The 17,423-nt window shown below is 49.6% G+C and overlaps 9 protein-coding genes; 3 read left to right on the top strand and 6 right to left on the bottom strand.

Annotated features, from left to right (window-relative positions):
* Positions 1–1,501: 1,501 nt before the first annotated feature.
* GSBLH_T00001726001 (uncharacterized protein) lies at positions 1,502–2,910 on the bottom strand (the record flags this gene model as incomplete). XM_013040174.1 has 9 exons in its annotated part: positions 1,502–1,543; positions 1,574–1,686; positions 1,717–1,777; positions 1,812–1,919; positions 1,953–2,020; positions 2,045–2,138; positions 2,171–2,282; positions 2,315–2,414; positions 2,445–2,910. 9 exons carry the CDS (start codon positions 2,908–2,910, stop codon positions 1,511–1,513), a joined length of 1,155 nt encoding a protein of 384 aa, XP_012895628.1. The 3' UTR covers positions 1,502–1,510.
* A 1,453-nt stretch (positions 2,911–4,363) lies between these two features.
* GSBLH_T00007032001 (uncharacterized protein) lies at positions 4,364–4,869 on the bottom strand (the record flags this gene model as incomplete). The annotated part of the gene is given in 5 exon segments (XM_013040175.1): positions 4,364–4,402; positions 4,416–4,505; positions 4,510–4,634; positions 4,668–4,767; positions 4,798–4,869. Coding segments are annotated over 5 exon segments (426 nt in total).
* Positions 4,870–4,925: 56 nt separating this feature from the next.
* GSBLH_T00001727001 (uncharacterized protein) lies at positions 4,926–5,468 on the bottom strand (the record flags this gene model as incomplete). Its single annotated transcript, XM_013040176.1, has 1 exon — positions 4,926–5,468. The coding sequence occupies one exon, from the start codon at positions 5,466–5,468 to the stop codon at positions 4,926–4,928; it is 543 nt and encodes a 180-aa protein (XP_012895630.1).
* A 546-nt stretch (positions 5,469–6,014) lies between these two features.
* Positions 6,015–6,167, bottom strand: GSBLH_T00001728001 (uncharacterized protein; the record flags this gene model as incomplete). The annotated part of the gene is made up of 1 exon (XM_013040177.1): positions 6,015–6,167. The coding sequence occupies one exon, from the start codon at positions 6,165–6,167 to the stop codon at positions 6,015–6,017; it is 153 nt and encodes a 50-aa protein (XP_012895631.1).
* Positions 6,168–6,654: 487 nt separating this feature from the next.
* On the bottom strand, positions 6,655–7,519 carry GSBLH_T00001729001 (uncharacterized protein; the record flags this gene model as incomplete). Its single annotated transcript, XM_013040178.1, has 4 exons — positions 6,655–6,790; positions 6,823–6,977; positions 7,008–7,309; positions 7,342–7,519. The coding sequence occupies 4 exons, from the start codon at positions 7,517–7,519 to the stop codon at positions 6,655–6,657; spliced, it is 771 nt and encodes a 256-aa protein (XP_012895632.1).
* Positions 7,520–10,884: 3,365 nt separating this feature from the next.
* GSBLH_T00001730001 (uncharacterized protein) lies at positions 10,885–11,813 on the top strand (the record flags this gene model as incomplete). Its single annotated transcript, XM_013040179.1, has 3 exons — positions 10,885–11,031; positions 11,062–11,228; positions 11,261–11,813. The coding sequence occupies 3 exons, from the start codon at positions 10,885–10,887 to the stop codon at positions 11,811–11,813; spliced, it is 867 nt and encodes a 288-aa protein (XP_012895633.1).
* Positions 11,814–12,164: 351 nt separating this feature from the next.
* GSBLH_T00001731001 (uncharacterized protein) lies at positions 12,165–13,229 on the bottom strand. XM_013040180.1 has 6 exons: positions 13,191–13,229; positions 13,065–13,160; positions 12,945–13,033; positions 12,780–12,913; positions 12,641–12,748; positions 12,165–12,608 (listed from the first exon to the last, which is right to left on the bottom strand). The coding sequence occupies exons 1-6, from the start codon at positions 13,212–13,214 to the stop codon at positions 12,181–12,183; spliced, it is 879 nt and encodes a 292-aa protein (XP_012895634.1). The 5' UTR covers positions 13,215–13,229; the 3' UTR covers positions 12,165–12,180.
* Positions 13,230–13,437: 208 nt separating this feature from the next.
* Positions 13,438–14,100, top strand: GSBLH_T00006320001 (uncharacterized protein; the record flags this gene model as incomplete). The annotated part of the gene is made up of 5 exons (XM_013040181.1): positions 13,438–13,447; positions 13,480–13,599; positions 13,633–13,702; positions 13,736–13,901; positions 13,933–14,100. 5 exons carry the CDS (start codon positions 13,438–13,440, stop codon positions 14,098–14,100), a joined length of 534 nt encoding a protein of 177 aa, XP_012895635.1.
* Positions 14,101–14,175: 75 nt separating this feature from the next.
* GSBLH_T00001732001 (uncharacterized protein) lies at positions 14,176–17,313 on the top strand (the record flags this gene model as incomplete). Its single annotated transcript, XM_013040182.1, has 5 exons — positions 14,176–14,517; positions 14,550–14,664; positions 14,703–14,922; positions 14,954–15,764; positions 15,796–17,313. 5 exons carry the CDS (start codon positions 14,176–14,178, stop codon positions 17,311–17,313), a joined length of 3,006 nt encoding a protein of 1,001 aa, XP_012895636.1.
* Between the last annotated feature and the right edge of the window lie 110 nt (positions 17,314–17,423).

The raw sequence follows: 17,423 nt of genomic DNA on the forward strand, positions 1-17,423 counted from the left end.
ACCCTCTTTATTTTCAGCAAACGGATCGTTCAATTCATTTTCATTTTGTTTGTTCTCAGCAAACGGATCATTCAATTCACCCTCTTTCTTTTCAGCAAATGGATCATTCAATTCATTTTCATTTTGTTCGGCAAATGGATCGTTCAATTCACCCTCTTTCTTTTCAGCAAATGGATCATTCAATTCATTTTCATTTTGTTCGGCAAATGGATCGTTCAATTCACCCTCTTTCTTTTCAGCAAATGGATCATTCAGCTCGTTTTCTTCCTTCTTAGTCTCAAAATTATCCACCTTCCCTAAAAGATGGCTCGAAGATGTTTGCGGTTTCGGAGTCATCGAAGCAAATAGATCCTCCGCAGGTGAGGATGTTTGCGGCTCCGGAGTCATTGAAGCAAATAAATCCTCTGCAGGTGAGGATGTTTGCGGCTCTGGAGTCATTGAAGCAAACATGTCTTGAACAACTGAGGGGGATTGCGGTTTTTCCTTTTCAGCAGTAGGCGATAGAGGTCTCGGAGACTGCGACAACGATGGACTTATATAGATACAAACGAGTAAATACTTACACTGTTGGACGTAGAGGATCTTGAATGAAGGGAGCAAATGGATTATCTGAACGATTTGCTCGATTCTTCTTGCCTTGCTTACGCTTTCCCTTACCACGATTTTCTTAATATTAGTATCACAATGCAGATGGAACTTACGACGATTCATAGTAATAATAAGCTATTGCTACCTGTCTATTTTTTTGAAATTGTAGATCACTTATTCGGATTGAAACGAAAACTAAATCAAGGAAATAATAGGCTGCTATCACTATTATTACCTTCTTTTCTTTTTAGATAGTCCACGTTACAAATCGATGGACTAGAATAAGTAAACTCTATTCTAGTGGTGGGGTGGGAGTTTCATCGGATCAGTAATCGAAAACCAGGCTTGTATGAAGCTATTTTTGTGCTACAGACCATATAAACTATAATGCATAAACAATAGCTTGAAAAAACAAACATATGGAAAATTTGCAAGACTTAGTCAGAGTTATCCGGAACTACAATATGCCGGCTCTCCAATTCTTCCCGAACATCGGCTGGTAGCTTTCCTGTCACCTTTATAGCATACATCCCGCGAACCACCGTCTCTATTAAGGAAGACATACACAATACTGCTCACTTTTTTGTAGCCAGTTTGCTACCCAGCTATGTTTCTTATCTAAAATACTGACCATTCTATTCATCACCACAGCACCGATAGCACTTATTACCCGTCAAAATAGGAAGACGTTAGACTATTTACAAGTTCCTCACTCCCTGCCATGTGGAGCACATCTTCACAATTGTCACATCCGTACTGCAGAAACTATTCAATTAGCAACGAGACTTCGAAAGTTTTACATCATTCCGATTCTTTATCAACTTGCAAAGCTTACAAGCTCTTAAAGAATTTAAATTTCTCGGAAATGGCAAATTTTCGATTGACATAGGATAATTATGTGAACAAACAACTCACGTCTATTTTAGTGTTTTAACTGGAAATACTGGTCTGGCATCTACAAATCACCCACAAATCCAATCGGCACGGTCACAAAATAGCTATCCATGCTAATGCGGAATCGTTTCTTATAATCCTCAGGAGGCACAATGGTAGGCGCCTTCTCTCCGATAATCATCCCCACCGACTTCACTCCGTTCTCTTTACATCACTCCCCGCCCTCAGTCTCACCGATCTTCTTCAGAACATCGTAACAACGGAAGTAATCAATGATTCCGACCACCAATTCATGCTACACATCGCTTCTTCTCTCTCGCTCACCCTACCGTCTCTTCATTGATCCCCACCAACAACGAATAGTCCACCACTTTTATCAGATATAAGAACAGCGTGTCGTTCAGAATTCCAATATTCAACAGTTTTTTCGACGATTCCTACATCCAATCCTCTCCGTTCCGTTCAATTACATGCAAGGGCAGCGGAATTCCCTTCCGTCTCTCCATGAAATTCACATCCAGCAGCGTGTTTTCCTCCGCTACAAATCACAAACCGCGCAAACACCCACAGCCCTCGTTCGCATAGCGATTCCGACTGCTTCCCTTCAGGTCGAATTTATCCACGATCTTCTGGTTGTAGAACAAATTCTCCATCACCTAGCAACAATCTCGCTCTCCACTTCTACCACATAATGCGACACCGTCTTGCGATTGCTCGAGTCGATCACCGTCGTCTGGTAAATCCCGAATACTTTGCACAGCAGCGAGGTGAGGCCGTGGAAGAGACACTTCGCCATGTATCTACGCGTTTTTCTCTCCATTGCAATCGCTACTGGAAATAGGAGTGAGCGTTCGTCACGAACATTTCGAACTCTCGAGAACTGATTTCCTTTACGAGATACCGAGAATCGCCCGTGATGTAAAACACGGCGCCTAGCCCTCAGTCCGCAGCGAAGCACCCACCGCTTTTGCCGCCATGCGTGTCTTGCGGTTGGCAAATGCTCAGCGAGAGGAGATAGCTGAACGCATCGCGAGCTTCGCGAATCGCGGCAAACTGCGTGGCGAAGAAAATCTTGCAGCAGACCTTGCAAGGAAGCCCGTTTTCTTCCACTTCGAGGACCACTTTGACCATGTTGTCGTTGGGATCGAGGAGTTCTTTCTCCTTGAGACAGCAGCCTTCGATCCCTCCCTCCTTCACGAGCTTCTTCATCGATTCGAATTCGGTGGTGTAGCAACGTGTCAGCATCGAATACGCGAAGATCGTCGTGGGTCTCTGCAAGGAAACGGGAATAAAGTGGTTATTTTCGTCCGCTGGAAGCTGCGGATTCCCTGAAAAAAGCTCGGAAGGAAGTGAAACCTTTGAGTCAGTCATCCTGTCAGCATTTCTCTCTACCACTTCAGGGACGGAAGCAGAACTCGCAGCACTCATAATCGATGTGAGTGTTTTCGGAGTGACTGGCGACGCGCTACTGCGCTCTTCGTTTTCGATTTCGGATTTGGGAGACGCGTTGAGTGCCGAATCGAAGTCTTCGGACGCCGAGTTTTCATTGAGTGCGATGATATTTTTGAGAGAAGCGATCCAACGCTATGAAGAATCATTCCATCCATGCGTGTCTGTCTACTTTGCTCCACATGTACAACAGCTGATGCAATCGATAAATGATGTAAAGGGATTGGTAATCGTTTCGTTGGATCGATTTCACACTACGATCGATTGTTTGTTCAACAAAAACTCATTGTTCAGAGCGCGCGCGCCTTCGCTGATGTGGTTCAGCAGCCCCTTCAGCGCTAGCAGACGCGCAGAGCCGTCTTCTTCCTCTTGCTACACTGAACACGGCCATCAAAACAAACAATGTACTGCGAGATTCGCTCGATGAACGACGAAAAGACCTTCCCTTGCATCTGCAAAAACGAAGAGAGCTGCTCCTGGATCAACGAAGGGAGTTTCTCGTCCTTTAAGAAAAGCACTGGCGATCCTGTTATGCTATAACAAGGCATTTTCTCTAATATCATGGTGGTAAGAATGTTTCCTTGCAAGAACAACATCGTCTATTCAATGAAACCGGCGCATTCAACGCGACTCGATCGTGGAATAGGCTGTGTCCACACGGACCTTTGCTATCCGTATCGTAGAAAATCAGCTGCAGAACGACTCCGACAGACAAGAAAAGCACTTCGTTGCTGACCACTTCAGGGAGCGTTTCTTGGCCACATTTGCACCGACTGGATGGGTGATTGCGAGGGAAAGAAAGCCAAACCTCCAAGTGCGAATCACATCGCTTTGGTGCCGCGCGTTTCCGACGATCGAAGAGGAAATGGTCAGTTGAAATCCGTTGTGTAGAATGATGATTTGGTGCTGGTAGAGCGGCTTTTGGCATTTGGGACTAGAGAGAGAGATAGGAGAGAAGGGAGCGAACTTCATGCAAATGCTGCGCGAGTTGTAGCAAGTATCGCGAAGGAAGTGGCCGAAGTAGCGATCATTCTCGCTGTAGAAGTTGATTTGCTTGATTTCGGGATGGAAACACTGCGAAGTCGTGAGCCAAATCAAAATCAAGATACTTGTCTTCCGTTGTATAATCGAACATAGCTGTAAATGAATCGATTCATTTGGGTGGCGTCCATTTTGGCGATTCGAGAATACTCATCGTGATTATTCGTCTTTATAAAGTGCGGACTACTGCTCATTCCGCATCGTTTGGCTCACCTCCCAAAGATAATATTCGGCGAAAACGCCAGCAAACGCGGCTTCTTATTGAACAACGAAGGCTCTTTTTGCAATGTAATGCTCGTCGACGTGAGACCCATGTTGCTATAGAATTTAATCTCTCGCTCTAGCGAAAGGCGTTGCTGTGTCAAGTAGCGCAGAATCGCATCCGCTCTCTCTAACGTGTTTTGGTTTTCGCCTCGCAGACACACAGAGCCTACGACTCACACATCCACAACACCTCCACATCCCTTTGTTTCATTGCAACACTCAAAACACAGATAAGTCACCACCGATCGCTGATGTTTTCGCGCGTGTGCCTACGCCATGCCGCCCACAATTCGCGATTACTTCGACCAGACTCGTTCGTCTGCGTCTGTGAATAAGTGTGCGGAAATCCCGTGCGATGAACAGCCCGCAGCTTCCAATCACATCGCTCGGATCGAGAACTAGGCGATCAGCCGAAACAAACAAGCTCGTACGAGCCACGTCATCCAAATGTTTAACAATCTTCGCTCCCGTCATTCGCGAAATCTGCTTCATCATCTCCGCGTCGCAGTTCACCGCGACCGAGACATCGAGCTTCACTTCACTCCCACTCCACAACCAAACGCGAAGGAACAAATCCAGCGCGTGCTTCGAAACATTATTCCCAACCAGAATCAAATTCGGTTCCAACGCCATGATTTTCTTCACAATGATTTGAATATGACTAGTTTTCATTCCCTTCTCCACTCCCTCTACTCTTGTTCCTGCGTTAACAAAGTCTCTAACGAGGCGTATTGGTTCTTCAGTTTATAATACTCGATCGGACACGCGATCAGCAGAATCCGAGGCATCACAATCCTCCGCTTCATCTGCTTATGCGCCAAATTCTTCTTCATCATATACCCGTCCACGAACATCGATTGCTCCGGCGCTCCGCCCTCGATGCACACCACATTCATCACGTCTTTCAGCGAGGAGATCGACCCGCCCCATCGCTCCATCCCCACTTCTGACGACGGCGAGAGCATCAAATCCGCATTCGAAAACGGGGAAACATCGCGCTCCGTCCGAAACGAATTGCTGTCCATGTGCAGCAACTCCAATTTCGAGCCAGAAACCGGCGAGTCGGTTTGGAACGTCGGCAGCATGGAGGGGGAGAAAAGGTGGAACCCTTCTTCGCTGTCTTCGGTCAAATTGTCGGCGACGACGCGCGACAATCGAAGCAAAATCTGCGTCCATTCCTGCTCGTGGGGCGAGAACACTTCTGATTCTTCGACGATTTGCTTGGCCATCATCGCAACGTAGCGATCTAGCTATGAGCTGCCGAAGAAATAAAGAAATACAGCCGCGGTTCAGCAGGCCTTGGCAGAGAAAAAGCTTTTGCTCTTCTTGGATGGGCGCGGAACGCATGTCGGGACGAATCACCGCGCAGACTTTGATGATTCCGTCCTGCAAAAAGCAGCCTCTACGCTGGTTAGAAGGAGGAGAAGAGAGGAGGGCTACGAAGGAAGAAGAGGGTTGAAGAGGAGATTGTCGTCTGCGATGGACTCGGGTAAAATGTGCATCGAATCGTCGTTTTGGTCGTTGAGATCCAAGTTGATGTCCATGGAGTAATGGGAGTCGTGCTCGGGAGCTGTGGTACGGTAGCGGGGATGGTGCATGTCTTCGGAGTTACCGTAACGCGGAGAGCTGGAAATCAGATAGAAAAATGGGAAGGAATACATGTCGGAATGATCACTCAACTGGCTCTACGAGTGAATGGTTGGAAATGAATCTACCTTCATCAAGGATGCACAATAATCGCAGATACGGATGCTACCGGCAAATCCATAGAGAAAACCCTAACGCTCACTCCCCAATTTCATCAGAACATCCTGTAAGTGGCAGCAATCGCTGCAAAATACTTGTCCACAAATACGGCAATGGTGACGACGTCGAATCACCGTAAATTTTTGTTGACAGCCATAACACGACAAACAGACTTCGTCTGGCATCCACAAAAAGCTGCTCAATTGTTTCTACACATAACTACGCAAAGAGGAGGAAACATCAGCATCGAGCAAAGAATTATTTCCTGCTATATCTAAGCTCATCCATCTCATCACTACTTTTCGTTTCAACATCTTCAAACGCTAATAATCCGGAAACGTCTGATTTACCAGTTGGCTCCGGAAAAGACGTATATTGCTTCTTTTCTTCCACGGTATCCGATTCTCGAATTATATAGTTCCACATCTTGAGAATAATTGTATTACACCTGTTCTTTCATTTGCCCATTCGATATTTTTGGATTTTCAAAGCAAATCTGTGTAAACGCATCGATCCTACATTCAAAAATCATTATGAAGTGTTTAAAAATGAATCATGCAAGTCAAAACGAAGGGTTTACCGAAATCCACATTCTTGCCGTTCTTGCCCTCCAACTCTCTTAATTCAAAATGGATCCAACAAACAATCGAACAAGAAACAAAGCACACGAGGTTATGTAGGAAGACTCATTTTCTTTCCGAACCACTTGCTAATCGCGTAGTAATAGAAGAAGTCGCAGTAGAGAATGGTCTGGACAATTCCCGAAATCCAAACGATCCAGTTGAACGCGCGACCCTCCGTTGTGTAGCTAATCACTCACACGCAAGCTCCACGCCATACCGGTTGATCCAATTCAGAATATAAAAGAAACGATACAGACCGAGAAGCACCACGTAGTTAGATGTCAGATTCTCAATCTCCTTGTAGCGCTGGAGCATGATGATCTGCGGCATGATACAAACCGCCTCCAAATAGATGGAGAACGTCCATGCATACTACGATACAGCGAATCTTACATTATCTACGTCAAGAATGAAATTTCCGGTGTGTCGACGGAAAATCAATGCCAGAACCGCAGCAGGGATGATAGCCCAGTTTACGACCTTGTATGAATCTCCGTTCCTGTCGTATGTCGTTCGATAGGGACTCACGCGCATCATTAAGTTACAAATGTACAGCGTCATGGACAAGTACAGAACCTTCATGATACTGTTGTAGAGAACCAGACCGCTTGACAGCCGGGAAGGATTGAGAAGGACTTTGTAGAGATCCAGGTATCTGCAGAAGAAAACAATGAAATAAAGTCCCTGCGTTTTGAACGATATTCCTACATATGATTGGCGAATCGTTTTCGCTCACCATAGCATGACTTCGTTTGTTTGATTTTAACAATGAGGACAATAAAGCTGAGTAGGTGACAAAGGTCCCCTAGTATTCTAAAGATATTAAAAATCATTCTAGTAAAAGAATCTGCTCGAAAAAGCGGACTCGAATAATCCCCTACAAAACGGAAATTCCCGCGATTCCCGTCTTTCATATCAACAAACAAAACAGATTTCTCTGAACGAAAAAACTCAATCCATTCTACTCCACACGATTCTGCTTCGCACTGCTTTCACCAGACGAATCTACTCGCAAAGTCGATGATCTCTTCAATAAAGAAGATTCTATATATCATTTTCTCATTTTCTCATTTACTTGTAAACGTCGTCGATCCCTGCGTCCCCTCTCCACGTTTCGTGCTCCCTCCTGCCGAACTCGACGATGTAAACAAGAAGGAGGTTTTCGCCTGCTTCCATAATTCCACGTTTCCACGATTACCACTTTCGTTGAGGTCGACCGCGAATTGCTCCGCGACAGCGACGAAATCGCCGCATTGGACAGCACGCTGGGCGTTTTCGCGATCTTCCATCGAATTCGAATCGAACGCCTACATTCCGCGAATAATTCGATCCGGAGTTGCTCCGCGCGAGTTTCGTGACGGGCAGCGAGGCCGACTGGGACAACGAAGAAGAAGAAGCCGACGAAGAAGTGGACAGCATGGATGATGATTGAAAGAACGAAGAAAGCGCGGGATTATCGAAGGAAACGACGTCTACGATGCAGCTCAGCAACCATTCGAACCTCGAAATGAATTCCGCGACGCCAGCCCGCGCTGCGACCGGCGCTCCCGCTCCACGCGCTGCACGAATTCCTCCATTTCCTTCTTTTCCTCCTTCGAAAACCCGTTCGCGTCCTCCTTCTCGGGCGTTTCGCTGTCCGATTCGATCGAAGATTCGTCGGACGGGGCGGTTTTATGGGGCGTTTCACCGAGAACTTCGCGGAGAAACCGCTCCTTGCGGATCTGCTTGAGGTATTCCTCCTCTTCGTTGGCTTCGTCGCTGTCTTCGCCCTCGCTGAGCGCGGCAACGAGCGTTTTTTTGTGGGCGTGGTAATCGTCGTCGTCTGCGAAGGCGTCGTAGGGGACTTGGTTTCGCTGCATTTGTCCTGCGGTTGAGTGAGTGTGCGCCAATCGAACGATGCATGTAGCGAGCGCCCTCGCGAACGCCTTTGCGGACGTATTCTACTTGCTGCTCGTCCGTCTGCTCTTTGATTTGGTTGTGCAGGTGGATCACGTCGAGCTGTTCTCGCTCGGTGACTACGCTCGAATCCGTCTATGAGGCTATACGAGGCTTTTCGGTGATGTCGATTCCTTCGGGAACCACGAATTCTGTGTCCGAATGCACCGAATCTCCGTCTTCCAGCTCGCTGCCGGACTCTTCGGCTTCGCTGTCGAATAGATCGTTCTTTTCGGCCTCTGCCATTCATTCCGCCACTGCGAACCCACTCGAATCTTTCATCATCGCGCGGTAGCGCGCGTAGTCCTCCGCAGTGGGCTGCTCGCCTTCGTTGTAGTCGTTCTCGTCGAGCGACGGAGACGAAGCGTCCGAAGAAGGCTCTGCATCCGCCTGGGGATCAGAGGGATGAGATGAGTTCAAAGGATTCAATGAGTTCAATGAGTTCAAAGGATTCAATGAGTTCAATGAGTTCAATGAGTTCAAAGGATTCAATGAGTTCGATGAGTTTGATGGATTGGATGGATTGGATGAATCATGAGAAGCGGAAGGCGTCGAATGAGGCCTCGCTTTGGCTCGAGAGAAGAGAGTGAGCAAACTGGCTCCGTCTTTGGAGGTATGGTTCGTTTCTTCCTTCAATTGGGAAGAATAGCCGCGGGGATTTGTCATTTTCAAAGCGGAACCAGGTGTCGATTCTTGCTTTTCGCCTCCTTCAGTTCCCTTTTTCTCTGTTTCCACTTTACTCGTTTTCTCTTCTTCTCCCTCTCCTTTCTCTTCTCCTTGTCCTTTCTCTTCTCCTTTCTCTTCTTCTTCTTCTGATTCAGAAAGCGCATGCAACCCGTGATTCTCCTCCGGTTTCTCCTTTTCCACGATCATTTCTTCCTCATCAAACTCGATTTCCTTCTCTTCCTCTTCCTCCTTCTGTTTGCACATCGCTTCAAATCGCTCATTCAGCTCTTTCTCCTTCTTCGCTATCTCTCATCGCTCCGCTTTTCTCCTACCCTCCTTCGTCGCTTCAATCTGCGCTTTCAATTCCATCCAATTCCTCGCTTGGCGATCTTCTCTCCGCATGCTGCTCGCTGAACGCTCGAGCTTCGTTCGCAGCGCGTGTTTCACTGCGTTATCGCGCGTGAACGACCGTTCCGCAGCTTCGATATCGATCACATAGGGCTGATATCGAATGTCCGGAATCGTTGATTTGAACGTATTGAGCGAGGATAACGCTTCGTCACCCCCTTCGATCACTTGGATTTCCTTCACGTTTTTAAAAGAAACAAAGAAAAACATCGTCGGAGGCATCGCCGTGCGTTGCTGTCAGCTGTGGAACTGTGAATATGCGCGCGCTGCCCTCGTTCTTTAAGAATTCGGCGGCGGTTTGCGAGGGAAGGGACTTGGAAGTGGGAGAGTGTGAGTCTAGTTTGGTGTGTTTGTTTGTATCCTTATTGTGATTATTTTCATTTTCATTTTTATTTCTATTTTCATTTTCATTCTCATCTAGTGTTTCATTCTGACGAATATCTTCCTTCTGCTCCAGTTGGTCGATTAAAGGCTTGACTCGTTCGTTTTGGTCGTATATCTCATCGACCGTCATCGTTTTGATAGTCGAACCCCGACTTTCTCGCTTCTTTTGGAGTTTTTGCATCAACTTGGATTTGAGAGATCTGGACTTATCTTGCTTCGGAGCCACAGAACTCAATACAGAAGTGTTTTGAAGTGCAGTCTATGGAAAACAACAAAACAAACGAATTACACCCACGGAACGCATGAGCTCCTGCGTTCTAGCACTGATAGCATCTATAGATAGTTGAGGATTCTCCAAACTCTCTCTACACTGAAAGCAGCAAATGAACACAAACTTTACAGTTTCACTGTTTATTTCTTCCTTTCCATTGGAATCATCTCCCATTTTAATATCAACACTCTCTGTGCTTGGTTTTGAATCTTCCTCCGCTTGCTTTTGTATAGAACATAGCGGGACTGGATTCGGATGATCCGTACTTTCGGTATTCGCTATAATTGGAATATCGGCCGATTCATCGGAATCGCTGTCAGATAGGGATACCAGTCTCTTCCCCCCATGATTCTCGCCACTCAATTCCATTTCAGAGAATTAAACGGTATCCAAAAAGATCGTAAAACTCGCTGAATCTGTTCTTCGAACTTGAATCATCATATGACGTAATAGATACTATGTTTAAAGTTTATTCTTTACTGCACTATGTTTTGTTGTGGGAATTGCTGGTGCTCCTACCGCGATCCCGTTGCCTATCTAGCAGTACCGATCGTATTGTTTGTACGAAGGGATGACATGTAGGCGTGGGCACAGATCTTGTTTGTAACCTATTGCATGACCTTTGAGATGGTCTTGCCTATTTTTGGTGTTTCATGGTTGTCTGCCGTAATTCTTGTCGTTTATTACATTTTACTATTCTTAATTATCTGGTCGTATCTCCGATCCGCCTTTGCCGATCCTGGCGTCGTAGACACCGAGCTTGTAGATTGCACTTTTTTTAGTCGAGTCTAGTTGAAAAGGATCGAGGAGAATGATAAAGACAGTCCGATGTATAGACACTGCTCGTACTTTTTTGATGCTTTCGTGAAGGTTAGGAAATGTAAAACCATTAAGCCCTATCGAGCGCATCACTGTCGCCGCTGTCAACGTTGCATTCTCAAGATGGACCATCACTGCCCGTAGACTCTCACTCTTCAAACTAGCCTTCTAGTTGGATCAGTAGTTGTGTCGGTGCGCGCAATCAAAAATCTTTTATGCTTTTCCTCCTTTATGTGATCCTGGGTGAAGCCCTCGCGTTAATAATGACCGTAAACTACTTCATCTTCTACATCAACAAGTACCGTCGCTACGTCCACTGGATCCCATTCCACTACTTATTCCCTCAGCTGGTCCGATGGAAGCGCCTCCACCGCTTCCTGCAGATCAGCCATCTGCAGTTCCCTATTTTCGAGGACGAATATTTCCCTCAAGTGATCGTTTTCATTCAGGGCCTGTTCTCCTCGTTGTTCGCAGTGTTCTGCGTCATACTCTTATGGGATCAAATCAAAAACATTTGGTATGATTATACGTTCATCGAGGAGTCGCAGGCGCGGATTGATGGGTTGGAAAACACTCACACGTTTTATGAGTCGTGGAAAGAGACAATGGGAGAGCCCTTCTGTTTTAATTGGTTTCTGCCTATAGAGGGCGAGAACATGAACAAGATCATTTCCGACCTGTGCCATCAAATGCTTCTGGATAACTTCCACGAGAAACGGGAATAGTTCTGTTTGTTACAAACACGAAATTTGGCGTCGCAGCCAAAACGAGCTAGAATCTTTTCCCACGTCCTTGCCGTCTTCTTCATATCCTAGGTATTATCGAATATTGTGAGTGAGTGATTACAGCTAATTGTCGTCCAAACTCGCCATCTAGACTTGTTCGCTTTACAAGCTTTTCTACATCCTCTTTCCTATCCATAACAACTCTCCCCCTAGATTGCGTTACAGATGATTGACCAGAACTCGAATCTCTCTCAGTTCCTGAATGACTTCTCGTTGCGCAGTGTCCTCTTTCTCCATCGCTCTCCCAATCTCGCAATCAATCAGCACACACGTCTATCCAACAAACAGACCAGAAATTCTGAAACGCTTAATCCTTCAAGAAGAAAGTTCCATAGGTCAGATATCGCTTCTGCAGCTCGAACGCGGTGCAGGCGATCGAGAACAGCGGAGCCTGCACACACATACGCGGCACAGCTCCCTTGTAGAGTCCCTTCAATCCCTCGGTCTTGAAGATCTTCACGAACATATCGAAGAACTTCACCTCCACCTTGTTGCCCTTCTCGGCCTGCACGCGCGTCTTGATCACGTCCATCGGCGTCATCAGGCCCGCGGCGAAGCATCCAGCAACCATACCCGCAGTCAGCAAACCGCCAAGCGTCATGTTGCCGTTTTTGTCACTCAGCGCGATTTGGATGGACGCGTTGAGAGGGAAGAAGATCATGGAGTAGGGGACATCACGAAGAAGCGTAATCGTGGAGCCCTTGTACATGCCACGCAGACCCAGGTCACGGCACACTACACGCTCGAAAAGCGCAGAAGGGAAGTACCTGCGAGGAGGCCGGTACGCTGCTCAGGAGGGAGCGTCGCTTGGACTTGCATGCGGATCTTGGTAATCTCCATGGGGTTGGTGGCGATTACCTGGCAGAAACCCGCACCTGGATGTGAGGCATAGCGAACACGACCCACTGGCTCCAGCAAGAATACCGTTGTACCACGCAACGTTGCCATTTTCGTCTTCAGTGGCTTCGCGCACAAAATCGTTCACTGCCAACTTGATAGCCTTCTCGGGAGTGACTCCGATCAAGTTAGCGAGGATTCCTCTGAGGGGAATACAGAAACACAAATCTCTACCTGTAGAGACCCTTCGGTCCCTCCTCTTTACAGATCGTCTTGAAGCAATCCCAAGGACCCTTGTACTTCAGGACTCCCGTGGTCTGTCTCTACGCGATCAAACACACTGCAAGGTTCTACCTGGAGACGAGTCTTGACCATATCCAGGGGATACACGATAGAAGTACCGACAATACCTGCAATTCCACCTACCACCAGCTTCTGCAGGAAGGGAACCTATGTCTTATAGGGAGTATACTGCATCACCTTTTTCACTTCAGGCTTAGACATTGTGCAACAAGCACGATCAACAACGAAAAATTATTATTATTTAAGTTTAGTTCCACTTTTCTCCGTTTTGGTCTGATCCCTTCACTCTGTAAATAACCGCGATTATCGATTCCTTTCTAGAATTTTTATTTGTGTAGGCACTTCAACTATTGCATAATTGGTAGTCTATTCGAACTTGATAGTATTTTTGGAATTTCTAAACTAATTTGTCAATAGTCGAATAATGGACAATCGTAGGTCTTTGTGTTCTCTATTTGAATGCCAGTTGATGAGCAAATCCGTGAAAGCCAATTGGAGCGAAAAAAGGAAAATGGCGAGTTGGCTTCGTTCGGTGAGAAGTACAGTGGTCAGTATGATCAGGATATCTATGGAAAAGATGACAGAGGTGAGTTTTGAATCGAACTTTTTCAGTTTGCAGATAACTATAACGATGTGATAGAGGATGATGATGAGGTTGAAGATGTGAACAGAAATGAATATGCCGGAATGTAAGGAGCAAGCCGAGGCGTTCTGACGCATAGGCACCCAGCTACAGTAAATCGACGTCGTATGGAAGAAGCGATGGCTCAGCAGAACGAGGTGGAGAAAATGCGTCAAGAAGGAGGCAGTCTGAAAGGCGTATACAAGTTGAGCGAGCGAGAAAACGACGCTCAGCGCCAGCTTCGTAAATACAAGATGAGTCCAGAGGTATGAATCCCTTTATCCCACTCACCTGCAGCGCAGCGATCCATTCCGCGGCGACGGGACGGGTCGTGGCTACAAAGAGATCATGAAGGAGAAGGAGCTGGACGACGAGGAAGCCAAGGTTTATCAGCAAATTCTCGAGAAGCAGCGCGCCTACGACGAAGCCCGCGCCGTTCGCGCTCTCCATCCCCATCACATCTAGAGCCAGAAGCGCGACCGCGACGCTTCTCCCACCGCCAAGCCAACCCGAGAAACCGTGGAAACCGAGGAACCCTCCATGTGGGACGCCCCGACGCCTTCTCGCGGCACGGGTACGGAGACTCCCGCGGGGACGTCGCAGTGGGCGGAAACGCCTGCGCGCGGGAAGTGGGACATGGGGGAGAAGACGATCGGCGACGTTCCGGGCGGAAAACGCTCGCGGTGGGACGAGACGCCTGCGAGCCGGATGTTCGGGAGCGGCACGGCGACGCCGCTGGCGGGGAGCGGGATGGCGACGCCGGTGATCGGGCAGTCGGTGTGGCAGCAGGAGATGGCGTGGCGCAACCGTCCGCTGAGCGACGAGGAGCTGGACTCGATTCTGCCCGGAGGGTACCGGATCGTGACTCCGCCGGAGAGCTATGTGGGGAAGAGGGAGGAGAGAGTGATGGGTAGAAGCCGAAGGTGCAGCGGAATCATAATCTGATGGCGACGCCGACGCCGATGAGCACGCCGGGGTTCAATCTGGAGAACACGCCGACGAGAGAGATGTACGGAATGATCACGCCGGGTAGGGACGAGAGAGAGAAAGAGAGAAATAATGGGTAGTGGTGCAGGACGTGCCCGTGTATGCGCACGACGAGCAGCAGTTCGCCGATCTGCTGCACGACGTGGACGAATCCACGCTGACCAAAGAGCAGGCGCGCGACCGCAAGATCATGATTCTCCTGCTGCGTATCAAGAACGGCACGCCCCTCCAGCGCAAGGGATCGCTGCGGCAAATCACCGAGGGCGCGGTGTCCTTCGGCGCGGGCCCGCTCTTCAACCGGTCCGCCGTCCTTCGCTCCCCTGACGTCTAGAATCATCCCCTTGCTGATGAGCACCGAGCTCGAAGCGCAGGAGCGCCACCTCCTCATCAAAGTGCTGAACCGCATCCTCTTCAAGCTGGACTCGCTCGTGCAGCCCTACGTCCACAAGATCCTCGTCGTGGTCGAGCCCATGCTCATCGACGACGACAAATTCGCGCGCGTCGAGGGCCGCGAAGTCATCAGCAACCTCGCCAAGGCCGCAGGCCTCTCCTTCATGATCTCCACGCTCCGCAAGGACCTCGACAACGCCGACAGCAACGTCCGCACCGTCACCGCGCGCGCCTTCTCCGTCGTGGCCTCCGCGCTGGGCATCCCGCCGCTCCTCCCCTTCCTCTGCGCCGTCTGCAAGAGCAAGAAGAGCTGGCTCGCGCGCCACACCGGCGTGCGGATCGTCGCGCAGATCGCGCAGCTGATGGGCTGCGCCGTGCTGCCGCAGCTCGGCCACCTCGTGGACTGCATCAAGAACGGGCTCAACGACGAGCAGCTGCGCGTGCGGATCGTCACGGCGCGCGCGCTCGCGGATCTGGCGGAGGCGTCGTACCCGTACGGCATCGAGTCGTTCGACTGCGTGCTGAACCCGCTGTGGACGACCGTGAAGACGGCGCGCGGCGCGGCGCTGGAGGCGTATCTGCGCGCGGTGGGGTACATCATTCCGCTGATGGACGTGACGCGCGCGAGCCGGTACATCGACGACGTGATGTACATCCTGGTGCACGAGCTGTCGTCGCCCGACGAGAACATCCGCCGCACGGTGATGCGCGTGGTGAAGCAGTGCGTGCAGTCGGACGGCATTTCGATCGACGTAGGCGCCGCGAGGACGGCTCAGCGTGTAGTACATCCGCGACACCATCGTGCCCGAGTTCTTCAAGCACATGTGGATCCGCCGCACCGTCGGGAAGCGCGAGACGCAGCGCATTCTCGAGGAGACCACCAACGAGATCGCGCAGCGCGTGGGCGCGGAGGAAGTGATCCGCCGCCTGGTGCCGCTGATGAAGGACAAGGAGGAGGTCTTCCGCAGCACGGTGCTCAACGCGATCAAGAACGTCATCTCGCTGATGGGCGTGTCGGACCTGGACCTCAAGCTGGAGGAGCAGATGATGAACGGACTGCTCTTCGCGTTCCAGGAGCAGGGCGGCGAGAGCACCACCGCGGTGGTGAACTGCTACGGCACCGTGCTGAAGATGCTCGGCGTGCGCGCCAAGCCGTACATGAGCGGCATCACCTCCACGATCAAGTGGCGAATCACCAACCGCAGCCCCACCATCCGAAAGCAGTCGGCGGACCTGATCGCGCGCATCGCGCCGTCGTTGAAGACCTGCGGCGAGGAGGGCGAGCTGAAGAAGCTGGGCCTCGCGCTGTACGAATATCTCGGCGAAGAGTACCCGGACGTGCTGGCGTCCATTCTCAACGCCCTCAAATCCATCGTGAACGTGATGGGCATGGAGGACATGAACCCGCCCATCCGCGATCTGCTGCCTCGCCTCACGCCCATTCTCCGCAACCGGAACGAGCTCGTTCAGGAGAACTGCGTGGACCTGGTGGGCCGCATCGCGGATCGCGGACCCGAGTTCGTGCCTCCGAAAGAATGGTCTCGCATCTGCTTCGACCTGCTGGACCTGCTCAACGCGAAGAAGAAGAGCATTCGCCGCACGGCGGTGAACACGTTCGGATACATCGCGAAGGCGCTGGGTCCGCAGGACGTGATGTACACGTTGCTCAACAACCTGAAGGTCCAAGAGCGGCAGAACCGACTCTGCACCTCCATCGCCATCGCCATCGTCGCCGAGTCCTGCTCGCCGTTCACCGTCCTCCCCGCCCTCATGAACGAATACCGTCTCCCCGAGATGAACGTGCAGAACGGCGTGCTGAAGGCCATGTCGTTCATGTTCGAGTACATCGGCGAGACCGCCAGCAACTACATCTACGCCTGCATCCCCGTTCTCGAGGACGCCCTCATGGACCGCGACCTCATCCACCGCCAGCAAGCCTCCGCCGCGATCTCCCATCTCGCGGTCGGCGTGTACGGCGAGGGCTGTGAAGACGGAATCCAGCACTTGCTGAACTATGTTTTCCCGAATATCTTCGAAATCTCGCCACATTTGAACAAGGCCGTGCTCGCCGCCATCGAGAGCTGCAGGCTCGCGCTGGGACCGCCCGTGCTGCTCATGTACGTCCTGCAGGGACTCTTCCATCCTGCACGGCGCGTGCGCGAGGTGTACTGGAAGATCTACAATAATCTGTATATCTATGGAGCAGATGCGCTGACCATGGCGTATCCGCAGCTTGAAGACGACGGAGTCAATACGTATCACAGAGACTATATCGAGATGTTCATTTGGAGTGTTTGTTAAAAATAGGATAAACAGAGTGAGAGCAGATTGGATTTTAGTATTGTTGTTTACCGATTTTTAAAAAAAAATTAATATAGACGATGGCGCTGGAAAAAATATTGAGTAGGATG

The sequence above is a fragment of the Blastocystis hominis genome (genome assembly GCF_000151665.1).
Source record: "Blastocystis hominis, Singapore isolate B (sub-type 7) whole genome shotgun sequence assembly, scaffold_13".
Lineage (NCBI taxonomy): Eukaryota > Bigyra > Opalinata > Blastocystidae > Blastocystis > Blastocystis hominis.

Excerpts from the sequence above, each read along its gene's own strand:
- GSBLH_T00001731001 (XM_013040180.1), bottom strand. The coding sequence starts at position 13,214 with ATGTCTAAGCCTGAAGTGAAAAAG. Across the intron at positions 12,914-12,944 it reads GGACCGAAGGGTCTCTACAG|AGGAATCCTCGCTAACTTGA; the intron begins GTAGAGATTTGT and ends TATTCCCCTCAG. Across the intron at positions 12,609-12,640 it reads GCGTACCGGCCTCCTCGCAG|TGTGCCGTGACCTGGGTCTG; the intron begins GTACTTCCCTTC and ends TCGAGCGTGTAG.